The 22,327-nt window shown below is 41.4% G+C and overlaps 1 protein-coding gene across 1 annotated transcript in view; it reads right to left on the bottom strand.

The window, feature by feature from the left end:
- The window catches only part of LOC117524913 (methylmalonic aciduria and homocystinuria type D homolog, mitochondrial-like), a 65,519-nt gene extending 44,133 nt beyond the window's left edge, over window positions 1-21,386 (bottom strand). Inside the window, 3 exon segments of the mRNA XM_034186729.1 lie at window positions 86-230; window positions 1,514-1,603; window positions 21,339-21,386. Coding sequence (XP_034042620.1) covers window positions 86-230; window positions 1,514-1,522 — 154 coding nt within the window. The 5' untranslated portion in view covers window positions 1,523-1,603; window positions 21,339-21,386.
- Between the last annotated feature and the right edge of the window lie 941 nt (window positions 21,387-22,327).

Here is a 22,327-nt window from a genome sequence, read left to right on the forward strand (position 1 = left end):
CAACAAACAGTTGCCCCAAGGCGCTTTACATTGTAAGGCAAGGCCATACAATAATTACGTAAGGTTAAAAATAAAATAAAAATACCTGTGTCATGAGGAATGATGGCGACAAGAGGCTCAACAATACTTGAAGACCCAGCAGGATGGAGGCCTCGGGCTCCAGCCATACGATTCACCAACACATGAAGCCCCGGGAGGTATGTCACCAGCCTGACTTTCTTGCACAATAACTGCACAGCACAGAAATGACAGACACACACACACACACACACACACACACACACACACACACACACACACACACACACACACACACACACACACACACACACACACACACACACACACACACACACACACACACACACACACACACACACACACACAGAGAGAGAGAGAGAGGATCCACAGTCTCAGTACACAGGCCCTGTTTAGTATTTTTACCAGATTAGGCACTGACCAGGAAGAAATATCTCAGCAAATGTTCAGGTACTTTTTTGAAACATCCTTTTCATTGTTTTCATTTAATAAAATGCTGATACTAAAACGTCCCTTCCTGAGTGTCATTAAAAGAGCACCTGCTCACAAAGGCAATGGAAGACCTTCATTGTGAAAAGAGAAATACTGTCTGCACCACTGCAAGATTAGCTAATTCTACAGGAAACAGGAATGTTTTGAAGGTTTTACAATTTAAGTCATAAGTTTGTTCAATGGTAAATGGACTGCATTTATATAGCACTTTTCCATCTGTATCAGACGCTCAAAGCGCTTTACACATCAATGCCTCACATTCACCCTGATGTCAGGCTGCTGCCATGCAAGGCATCCACTACACACCAGGGGCAACTAGGGGATTAAGGACCTTGCCCAAGGGCCCTTAGTGATTTTCCTGTCAGGCTGGGATTTGAATCGAGGATCCTCTAGTCTCAAGCCCAACACTTAACCATTAGCCCATCACCTCCCCCATAGATGGTTTTCCAAATAATAATTTTTTTTGGCGGGGTTGGGGGGTAATTACACAACACAGCAAGAAATAAAACTGGATTAAACAATAGATAGAATGTATATCTGGGTATGGTGGGTACTGCAAATTAGCTATGGCTAACTCCAAATACTACTTGAAAACATTTCAACACCCATGTTTTAACCATTGTTCCACAGGCTCTAGGTAAAGAAGACATCACATGCTGTGCTGCCAACTGGTGAACACTGGCACCTGCTGGACAACACAGGAACGTGTACCCGTTATCAAATTATTTTAAGGCTACATTTGCCATCTGTACATGCACTTGTGTTACTTCCAGTAATTGATGTGAACAAAAATAAGCCTGTGAATAACAAGTGATCTATTTATTACAATGTTCATCAGTATATTTTTGCAACACTTATCTGAATCTTCTACCTGCTGAACCGATCATGTGTATTTAGAATATGTGCCAGAAATGGGTTCTTCATGGTGACACTGATCCTGTTTTTAATTTCATATACAAATATCCATATGACTGGATCTTACATTGGCCATCCTCCTGTGTCTCTGCTGCTGTAGTATCCAGTTATGCTGCTGTCGATGTGGAGCGCTGTGAGTGAACTTCTTCAAACACCCCTGTTCATTCAAAGAATGAATTAAACACAAACTACATGCACTTTGAAACATCACTATTACCATCACTTCAGAGATGTGTGGGAAGAGTTAGAGAGTGTGACAACATGAAGATATAGCACATGCAGATATAGCTATTGATTCACCATGCCCCGGTTTCCCCGAGATCATATACAGTGACTTGTATTCCAGTAGCTTTAAAGCTTTCCCCAAAACTGCTATACTCCTCTCCATCTTTGAATGAATCTAACTTAAGGCCTGGTCCCACTGGGGAGAGGATTAATTGCGCATGAATTGAGTTTACAAATTACGGGCGTTCATTGTCGTCTGCAACATAATTGGCCAAAAATGACAAATGTCCCAGTATGAATTATAGATATATCAATAATGTGTAGCGAATATACAAGGTCTGTCCATAAAGTATCGTACCTTTTTATTTTTTTTTAAACTATGTTTGGTGTATGGTTGGTGTTAAATAAAACTCCTGAAAGAGAACCGAGGTCCACGGCTGACTTCTCTGCAGCTGGGGATTTACAGTATGTTGTTGGAATGCAGTAGCTATTACGTCTTTGGAGATCTCCACAGCTGGACTGGCACTGACTGGCAAGTATGTCGCTTTCTGCCTCATATAGTACATTGGGTTTACGTGACGTGTTTGTTATGCAGTCGCAGATTGTTCGCAAATCAGCTGCAAGGCAGACGTAATCCAAACGCTTTATCCGTGGCCAATCTGTATGCATTCGCTACAATTTATTTTAGTTTGTGATGTGGACATGATAGGCACGCTATATATCCGTTTTACACAATGTCCCGGTCCACTGCCAAGCTGCAAATCCCTGTCAGTTGTGGATCTCAGTGGCTAACGGCGTATATACAGCGCATACCGTCAGTATGTATTGAGTATGTAAAGGCGGATGTCATCCGCAACCAAAATTTTGTACAGCTCAAAAATCCTGGCAACGGAAAAATGTGCCTCTGCGGATAATTGCAGACATGTGCGGGTGTCGGCCGACTCATACAAGCATGTTTCACGGATATTGCGAATGTCTGGCGAATATGAGCCAATTTTGTGCGCAATCCATACGCAAATCTTCCTAAACGCCAGTGGGACCAGGCCTTTATGTGGGATTTGAAGCTGATTTTGTGGTCCAATATCACACCCAGAAATTTACTTTCATATACATACTCAATAATATTTTATATTTTGATTTGCACCTCTGCATCTATACCACAATTTCCAAATAGTATAAATTTTGTATTTTTTTTTGTTTGTACATCTTTAACGTAGTAGAAGTAGTTCTCTAAGTACTTCTAAGTTCTTCTACTTCTCTAACTCTCTCTTTGCATAGCTTTGCATGAATTTATATGTTGAGTTAGCTGTTAGCTGTTTTTCAGTTAGCTTTATATACATTTAACTGTTTTCATAGCGATAAATACATTTTTAGATTCAGATAGTGTTATTTTAAGTAAATTTTAGATTGATATCTTTATATTCATTTAGCTATTTGCATAGCTTTGCATGAATTTATATGTTCAGTTAGCTGTTTTTCAGTTAGCTTTATATACATTTAACTGTTTTCATAGTGATAAATACATTTTTAGATTCATATAGTGTTATTTTAAGTACATTTTTAGATTGCTAGCTTTATATTCATTTAGCTAGTCACATAGCTTTACATGAATTTATGTTCAGTTAGCTGTTTTTCAGTTAGCTTTATATACACTTAACTGTTTTCATAGTAATAAATACATTTTTAGATTGAATTTATATGTTCAGTTAGCTTTATATACACTTAACTGTTTTCATAGTGATAAATACATTTTTTAGATTCATATAGTGTTATTTTAAGTAAATTTTTAGATTGCTAGCTTTATATTCATTTAGCTAGTCACATAGCTTTACATGAATTTATGTTCAGTTAGCTGTTTTTCAGTTAGCTTTATATACACTTAACTGTTTTCATAGTAATAAATACTTTTTTAGATTCAGATAGTGTTATTTTATGTCAATTTTACAATTTTACTTTGTTAGCTTTATATCATTTAACTATTGCTTTGCATGAAATTATGTTCATAGTGATAAATACATTTTTAGATTCAGATAGTGTGATTTTAAGTACATTTTAGATTGCTAGCTTTATATTCATTTAACAATTTGCATATCTTTGCATTAATTTATGTTCAGTTACCTGTTTTTCAGTTACTTTCAGATTCAGTTAGCTTTATACACACTTATCTGTTTTCATAGTGATAAAGGTTTCGACTGTGATTGTTTTAAATGCATTTAGATTTGGTTAGCTTTATATTCCCTCAGCCCCAACCAGTCCCAGAAGAAGACTGCCCCTCCCTGAGCCTGGTTCTGCTGGAGGTTTCCTCCTGTTAAAAGGGAGTTTTTCCTTCCCACTGTCGCCAAGTGCTTGCTCACAGGGGGGTCATTTTGACCGTTGGGGTTTTTCTGTAATTGTTGTATGGCTCTTGCCTTACAATATAAAGCGCCGTGGGGCGACTGTTTGTTGTGACTTGGCACTATATAAATAAATAAATAAATTTGATTTGATATTCCGTTTGTTAGCTTACAAGCTATAGTTACGCTGCGCTACATGAATTGTTTTCGGTTTAGATTGAGTCAGATTTATTTTCAGTCAGTTTTAGATTGTTTCAGGTAGGTTTTCCTGGAGCTGCACTCACTTTGGTTTTGACTAAGTTGGCTTTGTGTTTTTGTTGTTGTTTTACAACACAGATATTGTTTATTCAAGTATGGCAGTGGTAGGTCCATGACCTATACGGGATCTAGGCGCTCCCACCATCACGAGCCTCCCAGCTGACTGGGTTATAGCAGTGGGTAGATGGGACTCATTAGCCCTGTTAAGGTGGTCCACCTAGGGGAAGGAAAACCCTGATGTTAAACACCCAGCCTGGGTTACTGCCCCCGTACCTCCGAGGAAGGTTCTTTAGCCAGAGGATAGGAGAAGGTCACTCTGATGTAAAACCTACAGCCTGGTGGTCGCCACAGCCGTCTCAGCTTGTCTGTGCCACTGTGGAGTGCCACCTTGCCTAAAGAGTGGAATTGGTGTGCGCGAGCTGATCCCCACTTTAAGCAACGAGCGCAGGTGGGAAGGAAAGCCCTGCAGCGATGGGAAGAGGCGAAAACAGCAGGTGCATGATGGCACTGGGAGCTGCAGTCTCGATCCTGCATGCAGGCGGCTCAGGAGTTATGGTCGTTTGATTGCTGACCCGAGACAACAGCATCATCCGGCAGGGCCCTGGGTGACCAAGCAGCCCTGTTTAGGGCTAGCCCTGCTTGCTCCACATGGAGACAGACCTAGAAAAGGTGGTCTAAACATGGCTTGTCTCACTAGACCCGGTTGGCTCACCGCTGCCAACGGGCATCACTACACGCGGTGCGAAAAGAAAAACAAAGAACCTGAAAATTGCGTGCTGGAATGTACACACAATGATGGACTCAGACAATAGCGATCGTCCTCGAAGACGCTCAGCCTTAGTCGCCAAAGAGCTAGCAAGGCTTGACAAAGACATTGCTGCACTCAGCGATGTGCGCTTTGCAGACCAAGGGTCACTCACCGAGGAAGGCACAGGCTACACACTGTTCTGGTCAGGGAAGGCTAAAGAAGATCGTCGACTCTCAGGGGTCGGGTTCATGATTAAGAGCACCATAGCACATAGGTTACACAGTTTGCCAGTCGGTCATTCTGACTGACTCATGTCACTCCGGCTCCCCATCAACAACAAGGATTTTGCCACTATTGTTAGTGTGTATGCCCCAACCATGCAGGCCGACATCGGAGTTAAGGAGGCTTTCTATAGCGATCTGCACAACCTTCTACAGCGCGTCGACACCCAGGACAAGCTCCTCATCATGGGAGATTTCAACGCCAGAGTGGGCCGCGACTCTGATGTATGGAAGGACGTGCTAGGGAAACATGGCACAGGCAACTGTAACGACAATGGCCGCCTGCTGCTGGAGTTCTGCTCTGCACATGACTTGGCGATCACCAACAGCCTGTTCCAACAGAAAGAGAGATTCAAAGCAACCTGGAGACACCCACGCTCCAAACACTGGCACCTTCTGGACTACGTTCTGACGTGACAGCGTGATAGAAGAGACGTACTACATACCAGGGTGATGCCTAGCGCAGATTGCTATACGGATCATCGCTTGGTCCGTTCCAAGATTGCTTTCACTTTCAAGCCCCCTCCTAAGAAGAAAGGCCCACAGTTTAAGAACCTACAAGTCCACAAGCTGCAAGACATAGACATAAAAATGGAGTGCCAGGCCAAACTAGAGAAGAGACTGGGTGGCGAAGAAGGCCTGCCTGACGACCCTGAACAACAGTGGATGAGATTAAAGACCATCCTTCAGGAGACGGCAGCAGAAGTAGTGGGCTTCTCAGCCAGGAAAAATAAAGACTGGTTTGATGAGTCTGATGCACAGATCCAGGAACTACTAGAAAAGAAACATGCATGCCACAAGACTCTTTTAGCTAAACCTGATGACCACTCTGCCAAGACAGCTTACAGAAATGCCTGCTCCACACTGCAAAGCAAGCTCCACGTACTGCAGAACGACTGGTGGCTAGCTTTTGCGGAGAAGACACAACAACATGCCGATGCCGGAGACATGTGCTCCTTTTATGAAGCCCTTAAGACCATCCATGGGCCAGCACATCAAGTGCAAGCACCCCTGCGCTCCTCAGACGGCTCCACCCTTCTGACGGACAAGGAAACCATTATGCAGCATTGGTCAGAACACTTTGAAAACCTCTTCAGTGACAAGCGCACTGTGCAAGAGTCATCAATCGAGAAGATTCCCCAGGTGGAGGTGAAATGGGAACTTGATGACCCCCCAACACTTGAAGAGATCCGAAAGGCCACCACGCAGCTGAATCCAGGGAAGTCTCCCGGCATAGATGGCATCCCAGCAGAGGTGTACCAAAATGGAGGTGAGGCAGTCCTCGACAAGCTTCAGATTCTCTTCTCCAGTTGGTGGGAAAAGGAAATGGTTCCACATGACCTTCGAGATGCGGTCATTGTCTCAGAACATGGCCCTTTATGTAGCCTTCATAGACCTAACCAAGGCTTTTGACACGGTCAGTCGTGAGGGTTTGTGGAAGATTCTTGCACGCCTTGGCTGCCCTCCAAAGCTCCTCACCATCATCCGCCAGCTGCATGAAGGCCAGATGGGACAAGTGAAGTACAACAGGACTCTGTCCGGCAGCTTCCCCATCTCAAATGGCGTCAAACAAGGTTGCGTCCTCACGCCCACTCTGTTCTCCATCTTCTTCAGCATGATGCTTTGTGAGGCCAAAGAAGACTTGACAGACGGCATCTATATCCACTTCAGAACTGACGGAAGTCTGTTTAACTTGCGGCGCCTTCTGTCCCACACTAAGATCACAGAACAGCTAATCATGGAGCTGCTCTTCGCAGATGACTGCGCCCTCATCGCCCATACGAAGCAAGCCTTGCAGCACATTGTCAACTGTTTGCTGAAGCAGCAATAGCCTTCGGCCTCACCATCAGCCTGAGAAAAAAAGAAGTGCTATATCAACCGGTCCCCCGTACAGCATATACCCCACCCCAAATCAACATCGAGGGCACCAGCCTGAATGCAGTAGAGCACTTCACGTATCTCGGTAGTGTTATCTCAAATGACGCATCTGTTGCCAAGGACCTAGACAGTCGCCTTGCCAAGGCCAGCAGTTCTTTTGGTCGACTCTCAAAGAAAGTCTGGCAGAATCATGCACTGCGCCTTTCCACAAAAGTGCAGGTCTACAGAGCCATTGTGGTCCCTACCCTCCTGTATGGAGCTGAAATCTGGGTTCTGTATCGCCAGCAGATCAGATTACTGGAATGCTTTCATCAGCGTTGTCTCCGAAACATCTTCGGGATCAAGTGGCAGGACTACGTCTCAAATGAGGACATCCTTACCAGAGCCAAATTGCCCAGCATGGAGTCTATTATACTCAAACAACAGCTTTGTTGGGCAGGTCACGTAGCCAGGATGGATGATACATGCATGCCAAAATTAATTCTCTTTGGCGAGCTCAAGGAAGGGAGACGAAACCAAGGGGCCCCCAAAAAGCGCTATAAGGACCAGCTGAAGAAACAGCTCTCCCTTGCAGGCATTCAGCATCAGTCATGGCGGCATCTAGCTACAGATAGACTCAGCTGGCGTTCCAGCATCAAATCCGCCAGCCTGAAGTTTGAGGCAGAAAGAAGTGAGGCCTCACGCCAGAAGCGTCAAAGACAGAAACAGCGGGCAGCAGCACAAGCCCAGCCTACTCAAGTGTTCATTTGCCCCAAGTGTAACAGGTTTTGTGCATCCCGCATCAGACTTTTCAGCCACCAGAGGGCTTGTAGAAAATAAACTAAAAAATAAACTAAAATAAAATAAAAAGGCCTTCCCACTATCCTCGCAAGCGAGGAAACTGCCAACAACAACAACAAACTTTGTATCATTTAAATTTAAAGACTATTTTCATCAAACCGCTTTTTTACTTTATTCATTTCTGTTGTGATCCCTCTCAAAAGCAGCTGTAAATTTTCCCCAAGTAAAAAATGTTTGTGTCATCAGTATACAGAATAAATGTTAAAGTTTTGTACACTTGACATATGTCACATTTGTTCCATTTGTACAAAAGAAACAGTTTTTGACCCAAAAGTGATTACTGAGGTACACCACAAGTGACATCACTCACTCATCACTCATCTTTAACCGCTTGTCCAGGATCGGGTCACGGGGGCAAGAGCTCAAGCAGGGGAACCCAGACTTCTGAACCACCTCAGCTGGCTCATTTCAACACGAAGGAGCAGTGGCTCTACTCCGAGCTCTCCATGGATGACTGAGCTTCTCACCCTCTCGCTAAGGGAGACACCAGCCACCCTCCGAATTACGTACGTAATTTTGTTGTTGTTGCACTCGTGTAATGACAATGACAATAAATCTCATTTCATCTCATCTAAGGAAGCCCTTTTCAGCCGCTTGTACCCCCGATCTAGTTCTTTGTTCATGACCAAACCGCGATGTCTGCAGGTGAGGGTTGGAATGAAGACTGAGAGATGAAGAAAGTAGATGGGAGTACAAGGAGATGCGGCGTAAGGCGAAAAGAGAAATGGCAAAAGCGAAGGAAAAGGCATATTGCGAGCTGTACAAGAAGTTGAATAGTAAGGAAGGAGAAAAGGACTTGTACCAATTGGCCAGACAAAGGGACAGAGCTGGAAAGGATATGCAGCAGGTTAGGGTGGTAAAAGATGCACATGGTAATGTGCTGACAAGTGAGGAATGTGTGCTAAGAAGGTGGAGGGACTATTTCGAAGAGCTGATGAATGAAGAAAATGAGCGTGAGAAAAGGCTGGATGATGTGGTGAGAGTAAGTCAGTAAGTACAAGAGATTAGTAAGGAAGAAGTGAGGGCCGCTATGAAGAGGATGAAGAGTGGAAAGGCAGATGGTCCAGATGACATTCCAGTGGAGGCATGGAAATGTCTAGGAGAGATGGCAGTGGAGTTTCTAACCAGATTGTTTAATAAAATCTTGGAAAGTGAGAGGATGCCTGAGGCGTGGAGATGAAGTGTGCTGGTCGCTATTTTCAAGAACAAGGGTGATGTGCAGAGCTGCAGTAACTACAGAGGCATAAAGTTGATCAGCCACAGCATGAAGTTATGGGAAAGAGTAGTAGAAGCTAGGCTTAGAAAACAGGTGAAGATCTGTGAGCAGCAATATGGTTTTATGCCGAGAAAGAGCACTACAGATGCAATGTTTGCGCTGAGAATACTGTTGGAGAAGTACAGAGAAGGCCAGAAAGAGTTACATTGTGTGTTTGTGGACTTAGAAAAAGCTTATGATAGGGTGTCAAGAGAAGAGCTGTGGTATTGTATGAGGAAGTCTGGAGTGGCAGAGAAGTATGTTAGGGTAGTGCAGGACATGTACAAGAATAGTGTGACAGCGGTGAGATGCACAGTCGGAATGACAGACTCATTCAAGGTGGAGGTGGGATTACACCAAGGATCAGCTCTGAGTCCTTTCTTGTTTGCAATGGTGATGGACAGGTTGACGGATGTATTCAGACAGGAGTCCCCATGGACTATGATGTTTGCAGATGACACTGTGATCTGCAGTGAGAGTAGAGAGCAAGTTGAGTCTAGTCTGGAGAGGTGGAGATATGCTTTGAAGAGAAGGGGAATGAAAGTCAGTCGAAGCAAGACTGAGTACATGTGTGCGAATAGGAGGGAGCCCAGTAGAATAGTGCAGTTACAAGGAGTAGAAGTGGTGAAAGTAGGTGAGTTTAAATATTTGGGGTCAACTGTTCAAAGTAATGGAGAATGTGGTAAAGAGGTGAAGAAGAGAGTGCAGGCAGGGTGGAGTGGGTGGAGAAAGGTGGCAGGAGTGATTTGTGACTGAATAATATCAGCAAGAGTGAAGGGGAATGTTTACAAGACAGTAGTGAGACCAGCTATGTTGTACGGTTTAGAGATGGTGGCACTAACAAAAAGACAGGAGGCGGAGCTGGAGGTGGCAGAGCTGAAGATGTTGAGATTCTCTTTGGGAGTGACGAGAATGGACAAGATTAGGAATGAACATATCAGAGAGACAGCTCAGGTGGGACACTTTGGAGACAAAGTCAGAGGGGCGAGATTGAGATAGTTTGGACATGTGCAGAGGAGGAACCCAGGGTATATAGAGAAAAATATGCTGAGAATGGAGCAACCAGGCAGGAGGAGAAGAGGGAGACCAAAGAGGAGGTTTATGGATGTGCTGAGGGAGGACATGCAGGTGGTTGGTGTGACAGAGGAAGATACACATGACAGGGTGAGATGGAAACAAATCCTCCTTTCCAACACCCTGGAGTAGACTTTACCAGGGAGGCTGAGTAGTGTGATGCCCCTGTAATTGGCACACAATCTCTGGTCCCACAAGTGATATGATGATTTATATTCACCTAACTGCACAAATTGCTGCCTGTTTATTAAATAGCTTTTCAACCAGTTTGTCACAGTTCCCCTGATGCCACACCTTTACATTTTTTCAATTAAGATATTATGGTTAATACTGTCAAATGCTTTTTTAATCTATGAAGATTCCCACTGAGTATATTTTCTTTTCTACACTGTTTATGATTTTCTTGAAGAGTTCAATCAGAGCAAGTGAAGTTGAGCTGTTGGATCTGAATCGATAGACTATCTGCTAACTAACTGTGTTTATCAATTAAGTTATTGAGTCGAGCAATGAAGAGTTTTTCTAATATCTTGGAGAACTGAGAAAGTAGAGAAACAGGTCTGTAATTTGTAAAATGGCATCTGTCCTTTTTTGTATAATGGAGTTATTTTAGCAGTTTCCATTTTGTTGGGAAATGTACCGGTTTGAAAAGACAGAGTAGAGATACAAGTTAATGGTTTAACTATTTCTTCAATGACTCCCTTAATCACTATCATGCCAATGTCATTCCAATCAGTATATTTTTTTTTCTTGCATTTCTTAACAATGTGTATTATTTTCTTTTCATCTCCTGGATTGAGATACATTGACCTAGACCATTTCTATGCAGATTATTCTGCCCCGCCCCTTCTTTGTCTGTGTCTGGTTTGACTATTTTTTTCTGCCAATCCAGGCCCAATATTTACAAAGCATTTATTAAAGCTGCTAACTAGATCCTTCATGATTTATTGTCCCATCATTTTTAACGAGTCTGCATGACTCGTGTGAACTGATCTATTTCTAATTATACTGTTCAACATGTTCCAAATATCTTTAATGCTGTTTTTATTATGTCCCTATAATCTTATATAATGTTCCTTTCTGCATTTCCTCATAACACTGGGTAACTTATTTTCATACATTTGTATTTTTCTTGCATTTCAAAAGTTTTTTGTTTTATAAATTGTCTATACAGTTGGACGTTTCTTTTTGCAGGCCTTTTGTAGCACCTTAGTTAACCATCAACTTCCCCACATTTTGTTGTTTTATAATCTGTTTATTTACCGGACAATCTGAATCATACAGTGACTTAAATGTGTTTAGGAATGTTTCATAAACTGTGTTCACATCATTGTCCTTGTTCTTTATCCCAGTTTTGTGCCTGTAAATCAGTCCTAAGTGTCTTCATAGAATCAATATCAATTCTTGGCCGTATTGATTGTCCGGGCAAACTAGGGTATGAACAGAGGATTCTCTGACCGAAGCCCACTGCTTAACCACTAGACCATCCCCTCCAGAATACCAACATTCTTCATTCTTTATAAGAGCTGATGTAACATGTGAATTTCTCCTCTGTGAGATCAATAAAGTTTAATCTTATCTTATCTTTTCTGGAACCATAAGACATCCATGAGAAATAGAGTTTAGATGTTTCTCTATCCTGATTGGGCCTTGTCAAGGTTTGGCTAAGCTTTAATCAGTGCTGCCCTGTAGGAATGTTGCCTTTTAGAGGTGGGGAGGAAGCTATCCGGGGGGGAATATACTGTTACACAGGTTTTAAATCCAGTTTAAATCTCATTAAGATTCAGAAAAAAAACCTTTCCGGCTCAAGTTGGAATGCTAATCCCAAAGTGAACGGGGTCTTAGAAGTTCTTAAAAATATTAAAATACCCATTTTGTGCTTTTGCTCTTCTGGCTCTGTCAACTAATACAGTCTGGTCCAAAAGTATTTGGATAGCGACACTTTTTTTGTTTTGCTTTGTCTGTGTACAACACCACGACAGAGTTGAAATAAAGCAAGCGGGATGAAAATGTGCCACCTGTCATGCAGACTGCTTAAAGGGGTTTCACAGAAATGTTGCATTAACCATTCAGAATTACAGACATTTTCAATACTACTGACAGTTTGTCCATTCACAGAAACAGAAGCTTAGCATTCCTTCAGAGCTGTATGGGTGTCTTGGTGGCATCTCTCAGTGAATTCACAAGCAGCGGTTCTGGCCATTGCTGCCATCTATCACATAAACTGCTGCCTATAAATCGTAATACCTTAAATACTACACAGGAAATTTTGCTGAGTAAAATTTATTCTGCTGGGATAACATTTGGTCCCAGTCTAAATAGAGTTAAATATACTCTACCAATCAATCAATCAATCAATTTTATTTATATAGCGCCAAATCACAACAAACAGTTGCCCCAAGACGCTTTATATTGTAAGGCAAGGCCATACAATAATTACGTAAAAATCCCCAATGGTCAAAACGACCCCCTGTGAGCAAGCACTTAGCGACAGTGGGAAGGAAAAACTCCCTTTTAACAGGAAGAAACCTCCAGCAGAACCAGGCTCAGGGAGGGGCAGTCTTCTGCTGGGACTGGTTGGGGCTGAGGGAGAGAACCAGGAAAAAGACATGCTGTGGAGGGGAGCAGAGATCAATCACTAATGATTAAATGCAGAGTGGTGCATACAGAGCAAAAAGAGAAAGAAACACTCAGTGCATCATGGGAACCCCCCAGCAGTCTAAGTCTATAGCAGCATAACTAAGGGATGGTTCAGGGTCACCTGATCCAGCCCTAGCTATAAGCTTTAGCAAAAAGGAAAGTTTTAAGCCTAATCTTAAAAGTAGAGAGGGTGTCTGTCTCCCTGATCTGAATTGGGAGCTGGTTCCACAGGAGAGGAGCCTGAAAGCTGAAGGCTCTGCCTCCCATTCTACTCTTACAAACCCTAGGAATTACAAGTAAGCCTGCAGTCTGAGAGCGAAGCGCTCTATTGGGGTGATATGGTACTATGAGGTCCCTAAGATAAGATGGGACCTGATTATTCAAAACCTTATAAGTAAGAAGAAGAATTTTAAATTCTATTCTAGAATTAACAGGAAGCCAATGAAGAGAGGCCAATATGGGTGAGATATGCTCTCTCCTTCTAGTCCCCGTTAGTACTCTAGCTGCAGCATTTTGAATTAACTGAAGGCTTTTCAGGGAACTTTTAGGACAACCTGATAATAATGAATTACAATAGTCCAGCCTAGAGGAAATAAATGCATGAATTAGTTTTTCAGCATCACTCTGAGACAAGACCTTTCTAATTTTAGAGATATTGCATAAATGCAAAAAAGCAGTCGTACATATTTGTTTAATATGCGCATTGAATGACATATCCTGATCAAAAATGACTCCAAGATTTCTCACAGTATTACTAGAGGTCAGGGTAATGCCATCCAGAGTAAGGATCTGGTTAGACACCATGTTTCTAAGATTTGTGGGGCCAAGTACAATAACTTCAGTTTTATCTGAGTTTAAAAGCAGGAAATTAGAGGTCATCCATGTTTTTATGTCTGTAAGACAATCCTGCAGTTTAGCTAATTGGTGTGTGTCCTCTGGCTTCATGGATAGATAAAGCTGGGTATCATCTGCGTAACAATGAAAATTTAAGCAATGCTTTCTAATAATACTGCCTAAGGGAAGCATGTATAAAGTGAATAAAACTGGCCCTAGCACAGAACCTTGTGGAACTCCATAATTAACCTTAGTCTGTGAAGAAGATTCCCCAATTACATGAACAAATTGTAATCTATTAGATAAATATGATTTAAACCACTGCAGCGCAGTGCCTTTAATACCTATGGCATGCTCTAATCTCTGTAATAAAATTTTATGGTCAACAGTATCAAAAGCAGCACTGAGGTCTAACAGAACAAGCACAGAGATGAGTCCACTGTCCGAGGCCATAAGAAGATCATTTGTAACCTTCACTAATGCTGTTTCTGTACTATGATGAATTCTAAAACCTGACTGAAACTCTTCAAATAGACCATTCCTCTGCAGATGATCAGTTAGCTGTTTTACAACTACCCAACTACACTTTTTGAGAGAAAAGGAAGGTTGGCAATTGGCCTATAATTAGCTAAGATAGCTGGGTCAAGTGATGGCTTTTTAAGTAATGGTTTAATTACTGCCACCTTAAAAGCCTGTGGTACATAGCCAACTAATAAAGATAGATTGATCATATTTAAGATCAAAGCATTAAATAATGGTAGGGCTTCCTTGAGCAGCCTGGTAGGAATGGGGTCTAATAGACATGTTGATGGTTTGGATGAAGTAACTAATGAAAATAACTCAGACAGAACAATCGGAGAGAAAGAGTCTAACCAAATACCGGCATCACTGAAAGCAGCCAAAGATAACGATACGTCTGTGGGATGGTTATGAGTAATTTTTTCTCTAATAGTTAAAATTTTATTAGCAAAGAAAGTCATGAAGTCATTACTAGTTAAAGTTAAAGGAATACTCGGCTCAATAGAGCTCTGACTCTTTGTCAGCCTGGCTACAGTGCTGAAAAGAAACCTGGGGTTGTTCTTATTTTCTTCAATTAGTGATGAGTAGTAAGATGTCCTAGCTTTACTGAGGGCTTTTTTATAGAGCAACAGACTCTTTTTCCAGGTTAAGTGAAGATCTTCTAAATTAGTGAGACGCCATTTCCTCTCCAACTTACGGGTTATCTGCTTTAAGCTGCGAGTTTGTCAGTTATACCACAGAGTCAGGCACTTCTGATTTAAAGCTCTCTTTTTCAGAGGAGCTACAGCATCCAAAGTTGTCTTCAATGAGGATGTAAAACTATTGACGAGATACTCTATCTCCCTTACAGAGTTTAGGTAGCTACTCTGCACTGTGTTGGTATATGGCATTAGAGAACAAAGAAGGAATCATATCCTTAAACCTAGTTACAGTGCTTTCTGAAAGACTTCTAGTGTAATGAAACTTATTCCCCACTGCTGGGTAGTCCATCAGAGTAAATGTAAATGTTATTAAGAAATGATCAGACAGAAGGGAGTTTTCAGGGAATACTGTTAAGTCTTCAATTTCCATACCATAAGTCAGAACAAGATCTAAGATATGATTAAATTGGTGGATGGACTCATTTACATTTTGAGCAAAGCCAATTGAGTCTAATAATAGATTAAATGCAGTGTTGAGGCTGTCATTCTCAGCATCTGTGTGGATGTTAAAATCACCCACTATAATTCTTATCTGAGCTAAGCACTAAGACAAAAGGTCTGAAAATTCACAGAGAAACTCACAGTAATGACCAGGTGGACGATAGATAATAATAAAACTGGTTTTTGGGACTTCCAATTTGGATGGACAAGACTAAGAGTCAAGCTTTCAAATGAATTAAAGCTCTGTCTGGGTTTTTGATTAATTAATAAGCTGGAATGGAAGATTGCTGATAATCCTCCGCCTCGGCCCGTGCTACGAGCATTCTGGCAGTTAGTGTGACTCGGGGGTGTTGACTCATTTAAACTAACATATTCATCCTGCTGTAACCAGGTTTCTGTAAGGCAGAATAAATCAATATGTTGATCAATTATTATATCATTTACTAACAGGGACTTAGAAGAGAGAGACCTAATGTTTAACAGACCACATTTAACTGTTTTAGTCTGTGGTGCAGTTGAAGGTGCTATATTATTTTTTCTTTTTGAATTTTTATGCTTAAATAGATTTTTGCTGGTTATTGGTGGTCTGGGAGCAGGCACCGTCTCTACGGGGATGGGGTAATGAGGGGATGGCAGGGGGAGAGAAGCTGCAGAGAGGTGTGTAACACTACAACTCTGCTTCCTGGTCCCAACCCTGGATAGTCACGGTTTGGAGGATTTAAGAAAATTGGCCAGATTTCTAGAAATGAGAGCTGCTCCATCCAAAGTGGGATGGATGCCGTCTCTCCTAACAAGACCAGGTTTTCCCCAGAAGCTTTGCCAATTATCTATGAAGCCCACCTCATTTTTTGGACACAACTCAGACAGCCAGCAATTCAAGGAGAACATGCGGCTAAACATGTCACTCCCGGTCCGATTGGGGAGGGGCCCAGAGAAAACTACAGAGTCCGACATTGTTTTTGCAAAGTTACACACCGATTCAACGTTAATTTTAGTGACCTCCGATTGGCGTAACCGGGTGTCATTACTGCCGACGTGAATTACAATCTTACCAAATTTACGCTTAGCCTTAGCCAGCAGTTTCAAATTTCCTTCAATGTCGCCTGCTCTCGCCCCCGGAAGACAACTTGACTATGGTTGCTGGTGTTGCTAACTTCACATTTCTCAAAACAGAGTCGCCAATAACCAGAGTTTGTTCCTCAGCGGGTGTGTCGTCGAGTGGGGAAAAACGGTTAGAAATGTGAACGGGTTGGCGGTGTACACGGGGCTTCTGTTTAGGACTACGCTTCCTCCTCACAGTCACCCAGTCGGCCTGCTTTCCCGGCTGCTCGGGATCTGCCAGAGGGAAACTAACAGCGGCTAAGCTACCTTGGTCCGCACCGACTACAGGGGCCTGGCTAGCTGTAGAATTTTCCACGGTGCGGAGCCGAGTCTCCAATTCGCCCAGCCTGGCCTCCAAAGCTACGAATAAGCTACACTTATTACAAGTACCATTACTGCTAAAGGAGGCCGAAGAATAACTAAACATTTCACACCCAGAGCAGAAAAGTGCGGGAGAGACAGGAGAAGCCGCCATGCTAAACCAGCTAAGAGCTAGTAGCTGCGCTAAGCTAGCGGATTCCTAAAAACACACAAAGTGAATAATGTGTAAATAATTTAGAGGTGATTCAGCAGAGGGAGTGCTTTAGTTAAGGCACGTGAAGATTACACTGTGAAACAAATCGTTATCTAGTTAACTAGATCAATCTAACTGCGCAGATTAAACAGCTAACAGATACAGCAAAACACCGCTGTGCTCCGGAACAGGAAGTGATACAATACCGCAGTGAGAGCCAACCACCAGTAGAGGCAAGCAAGAGCAAAAAAACGGAAAGTAGTACCACAGGGCTAAATCAACTCAACATACGTAAAATCAACTCTTATTGGAGTAGAACCGCTTGCATTGACTAGACAGTGTCGTCGACTGAACGGTCCGCCCTAAAACTCAGTCTACCCTGCCTTCACTGTGCATGCATCATCAGCCACAGTCCACCAATTAACATCATTTCTGCTTAAAACTGCACTCCAGTCATCTATCTCAGCGACAGATATCTGAAGCTTTTATACAACAATCATTTCTACATAAATTCAGAGTTATTTCATCAGAAAAGATGGAGGAAGCAATCAAATCGCCACAGCTACATGGGCTGCTAGCTGTTGCGTTCACTGACTGTCCATCATTTGAAAGCGTCACAGATTAACACCTCGTTCCTGCTTAAAACAGCCTAATTTCTGCTTAAAACTGACTTTAGAATGATTTTAAGAGGTTTTACCTTGTCATCTGATGGTTAATAATCCCATTAATCCATTTGATCGCTTTGGGTGAAGACAGTCCATCCACAGGAGCAGGACTTATGGGCAGTGGAGGCAGAGCGGGCCAATTTTTAATGGGGGGGGGGGGGGGGGGCATTTGGTCAGCGCCAACGGAAGAGCTGATTTCACTCTACAATAGAGTGTTTTTTGCTCGATTTGGACTGGGATCGAATGTTACCCCAGCAGACTAAATTTTACTCAGCAAAATTTACTATGTATTTTGTCCTTTTTCACAAGTATAAATTAAAATATTTAACTATAGAGCACACTCACAAACACTAAGGTGCCAGAAAAATAGTAGCAATAATAAGAATTTCTGCACACTTATCTTCAAACAAATCTTTAATCTGCCTTTTTATAACCAAGCTTTTGGTCCAAAGACCATCAGTGTATTACACATAAAAAACAGCTTGTCTTACATAACCTTGAAGTCAATCAATGTAATCATCTAAAGAGGTTACACCTGTATCAGGTCACCAGTGTCTAGGTGGGAGTTGTAGTTCTCTAGGTACACCATATTTGTAATTTTCTAGGTGCACAGGTCCACCTATACAAAACACAATAAACAAATGGGGTACAAGAACAAAACACAGTGTAGTCTCCAAATGTGCAATGCTGTAATAATAAAACATAAAAATGTAAAATCATTACACAATGAAACCAGGCAGACAATTTGGACAAGCATGAGACAAGTCGTCATATAGTGCAGTTCCTCAAAACAATCAGAAATAGTTCTACAACATAGCACGTAAATCAAAGACAACATTTAAACCTCTTGGATAAGCTCTAGGTCCCTTTCCAGAAGTGAAAGACCAGTTTATATGGCTTCATTATTAATTTTGTGGATTATTGTGGATGCTCATTTTGATTCATTTTGAAGTGATTTGACAGCGTAGTAATTGGCTTATCTTTTTCTCTCTTACTGGAGCAGGTTGTTAAACAGCCCACTGTCCACATCAGGTAGCAGTCAGAGCTTTCAATAAAAGGCATCAGACATAAGAACCTGACATCTACTACACAGATTTTAACTTGTATCACCAAAAGTCGGGCATTACCCTTCACCTCCAAATATATTTTTGCACAGCAGACTTTTTTCATTAAATACTCACCATTCACATGACCTGTTGATGCTCCTGTTTTCCGCCAGACAGCTACGTTGTTGAAAGCAAACTTTGTGATTCTTAATGTGATCAGCGTGAAGGTGTCTCGAGCACCAGCTTGTTAAGTCTGTCAGTGTGCTGCGCCTGAATCAGGGCTGCTAGTTTGTAGATGTGGGCCACATTTGGCCCAGCTGCCTTGTGTGTGTACATGGGTTATCATGGAATGAAATGCTGAGGAACAAACTGTGCACACATGCACACTGAGAGCTGTCACTGATTACTAGGGGGATTCTGGCAATGAATACGCATGTGGCCGGATGACATATGTGGCCACGGTGGGGTTGAAACACCAGATCACTCATACTTGAGACCAAGGCTCTACCAGGTCAGCCAAAGGGGAATTGGTCACATTTCATATACTGGTGTATCAAAAAGGATGGACTTATAACGCTCTGGTTAATTATTATGAACACCAGATGTAATTTCTTGAAGAAGAGAAGACCTATCAAGGCAATCTTGGTGTCATTTTAAAGCTTAGGATGTTCTCTTTCCAGTGATATGTATAACATTCATAACATTTGGACATAAATCAAGGAACTTCTTGTCTGTTGAAATAATTTTGTCAGGTGTGGACTCGGCGGTGTTGGCAATGGTGATTCAATAATTAATTCAATAATTCATAGTCATTTTTTGCCCAGATGTCTTTAAATATGGTATAATATGAAAATTACACGGACACCAGTTCCATAGATTTTGCATGAAAATTGACTGAATAATGCTTTTTTTTTTGCACAAAAGGTCAATTCTGAGAAAATAGACAAAAAAACTTTGAATTCCAATACATTTTCCATTGATTTATGTCACATAAATGGGCTTTTTCTCTAAAACTAAACGGAATAATTAAATCCAGAAGGTTGCATTTGAAAGGGATAAATGTGTATACTTTACATAGTGAATTTTGAAAAAAAGAGACCATTTTGACCCTGTTACACTTTTTAGGCCTAGTTTGTGAAATGCAACCAATTCCCCACCAGCCAAGCTCATAGGAACGTCTTTTCAATCTTGACTTCACCTTGTAACATGCACATTATTATAAATTGTTTACACCTAAATATAGCTTTTGCACCCATGCAGCTGGTGGTGCTCATGGAAACTGTGTCATAGACCATCTAGTGACAAGTGTCTGTGAGCAGGTTTCTGGCGTGTCACATCCTAACCAACCTTGAATGCGCTGACGACATCACCCTGTTCAGTGAGACTGCTGACCAGATTCTGGAAGCTCTCACTGCATTCAATGAGGAAGCCAAAAAGCTTGACTTATAGATCAGCTGGACCAAGACAGAGCTTAAATGCACATGGGAGACTGTCCCAACCTACCGACCTTCCTATTTGGTGGTAAATAAACTAGAAACTTCATTTCACTTCTCAAATAGCTATCACTGTGTTTGTCTGCTATATGGGTGATTCTTTAACTATGGGCACTATTGGCCTTGTAAATGTAATTTCCACCACACCATTGCCTTACAATATAAAGCACCTTGGGGCAACTGTTTGTTGTGATTTGGCGCTATATACATGTGCTCTGATGTCACTGTTTATCTCCATAGAAACTACCCAAACAATCTTTCATACGAACTGTTTAAAGGGACATTACAGTGTTGTGGTGGAAATTACAGCAATAGTGTGGGACAACTACATTTTGTTTAAAAAAATCACAACAGTTGTATGACATTGAATACCCCAATTATGTTTTGATTATTTTACTGATATTTTATTCAGAGATATTTTAAAACATTAGAAAAAACGTTTCTTTACCATTCATTTTTATCATTGAAGATCAAAAGTCTGGGTGTGGGACAAGCACAAAACTGCAATATTTGCATATCATGATGCTGAAAAAAGGTGAAAATGTCATCATAGACTACTAGAACAAATTTCTTAACACACTTTCATTGTAAAGATAATTATGAAAGTGTGAAATTTCCCCTTTTTCTGTTTTTCATACAATATGATCAAAGGACATAAGTGCCCGTAGTCTAAGAATCACCCATATATGTTTAACTGAAATTGCTGATCCAAACAACCAATGATTTATAAAGAAAATCAGAGAAATCAACAGGAATGCCCAAACTTTTGCATCCAACTGTAGAACCACACACACGGACAACTTGTGAAGCTATTAAACTATATTAGTTTACACCCCAAATCACGGTGGAAACTTGACTTTAAAAGGCTGTTTGTCAACATTTCGTAACAAATTTGGCTTCAAGGGCGCAGCAATATTGGGTGACGTCACATCAACTACTTCTACGTGTACGTATTCGACGGGAGCTTCAAAGTCAGAAAACGGGAGATAAACGTTCAAATTCACCATTAACTAGAAAACAGTGGACCAACAAACATAAACAAACACTACCTGATTTTCAGCGGGCGACCTCCTCCTGCTTCTTCCTCTGATCACAGGCTGTTTACGTCCAGTGTAAAAGGTTTACTACTGCCACCTACTGGACAGTCTGTGTATAATTAACTCCATAAAATGACTTTAGAAAACTATTGGAGTCATTTTTTTTTCCATCTGTTCGCATGACGACAGAAGTGGATCCGGTTAGAATTTACTTACGTTTAGCACATCTTCGCAAAAAGTGCTTTACTTGTTGCTGCTCGTGTCATAATTAAGTTGTCAAAATTCATCTTATGGGCTTCAGCTGCAAAATTATTTGTCCACATTTAATAGTTTCAAGAGTAACATCCTGGTGTAAATAAGGTATCACCACATGTGTAGAACTCAAAAAGAATGATAGGTCGAGTTTTCATTAATAAAACTGCAATGTGGTAAAATGTATTCATAAATATGAAAGAACAGGCTCTTAATAATTATTAAATATCACATACTGTATTTTTTTCTCAAGATTTGTTTTTGCATAAGTCTGAAAAAACAACAGATCATAAGTTTAGGATAAATTACTTATCATGAATTTAATTTTTGAAGTGGCACTAATGACAACATTCATACTGAACATAATTTCACTTGCATAGACTGATTTTGGAGATCAAGCAATAATTGCAGATGGGCTTTCTGAGGTCCCAGATAGCTTTTCTGATTTCCTTTTCTAACTTTCACAATTTAGTAAATTAGCATATGGTCCACTGATACTTATGTGTAAACACTAGTCCCTAGAGGCAACTATTTTTGGTTTCAAATCTGGGCAAATGCAGTCCCAGAAAATTCCGAATGTGACAAACAAGAAACAGGTGTTGTAAACAAGTCAATACTGCTAAAAATACAAACTTGCAGAAACAAAGATACTATTCTGACATGGTTTTGCACATAAGACTGGCATAGCATGTTTCAAGTACACACATATATGTCAGAAGGTGGTGGGGGGCATACCATATTCTGTCCCG

Source organism: Thalassophryne amazonica, chromosome 14, assembly GCF_902500255.1.
Source record: "Thalassophryne amazonica chromosome 14, fThaAma1.1, whole genome shotgun sequence".
NCBI lineage: Eukaryota > Metazoa > Chordata > Actinopteri > Batrachoidiformes > Batrachoididae > Thalassophryne > Thalassophryne amazonica.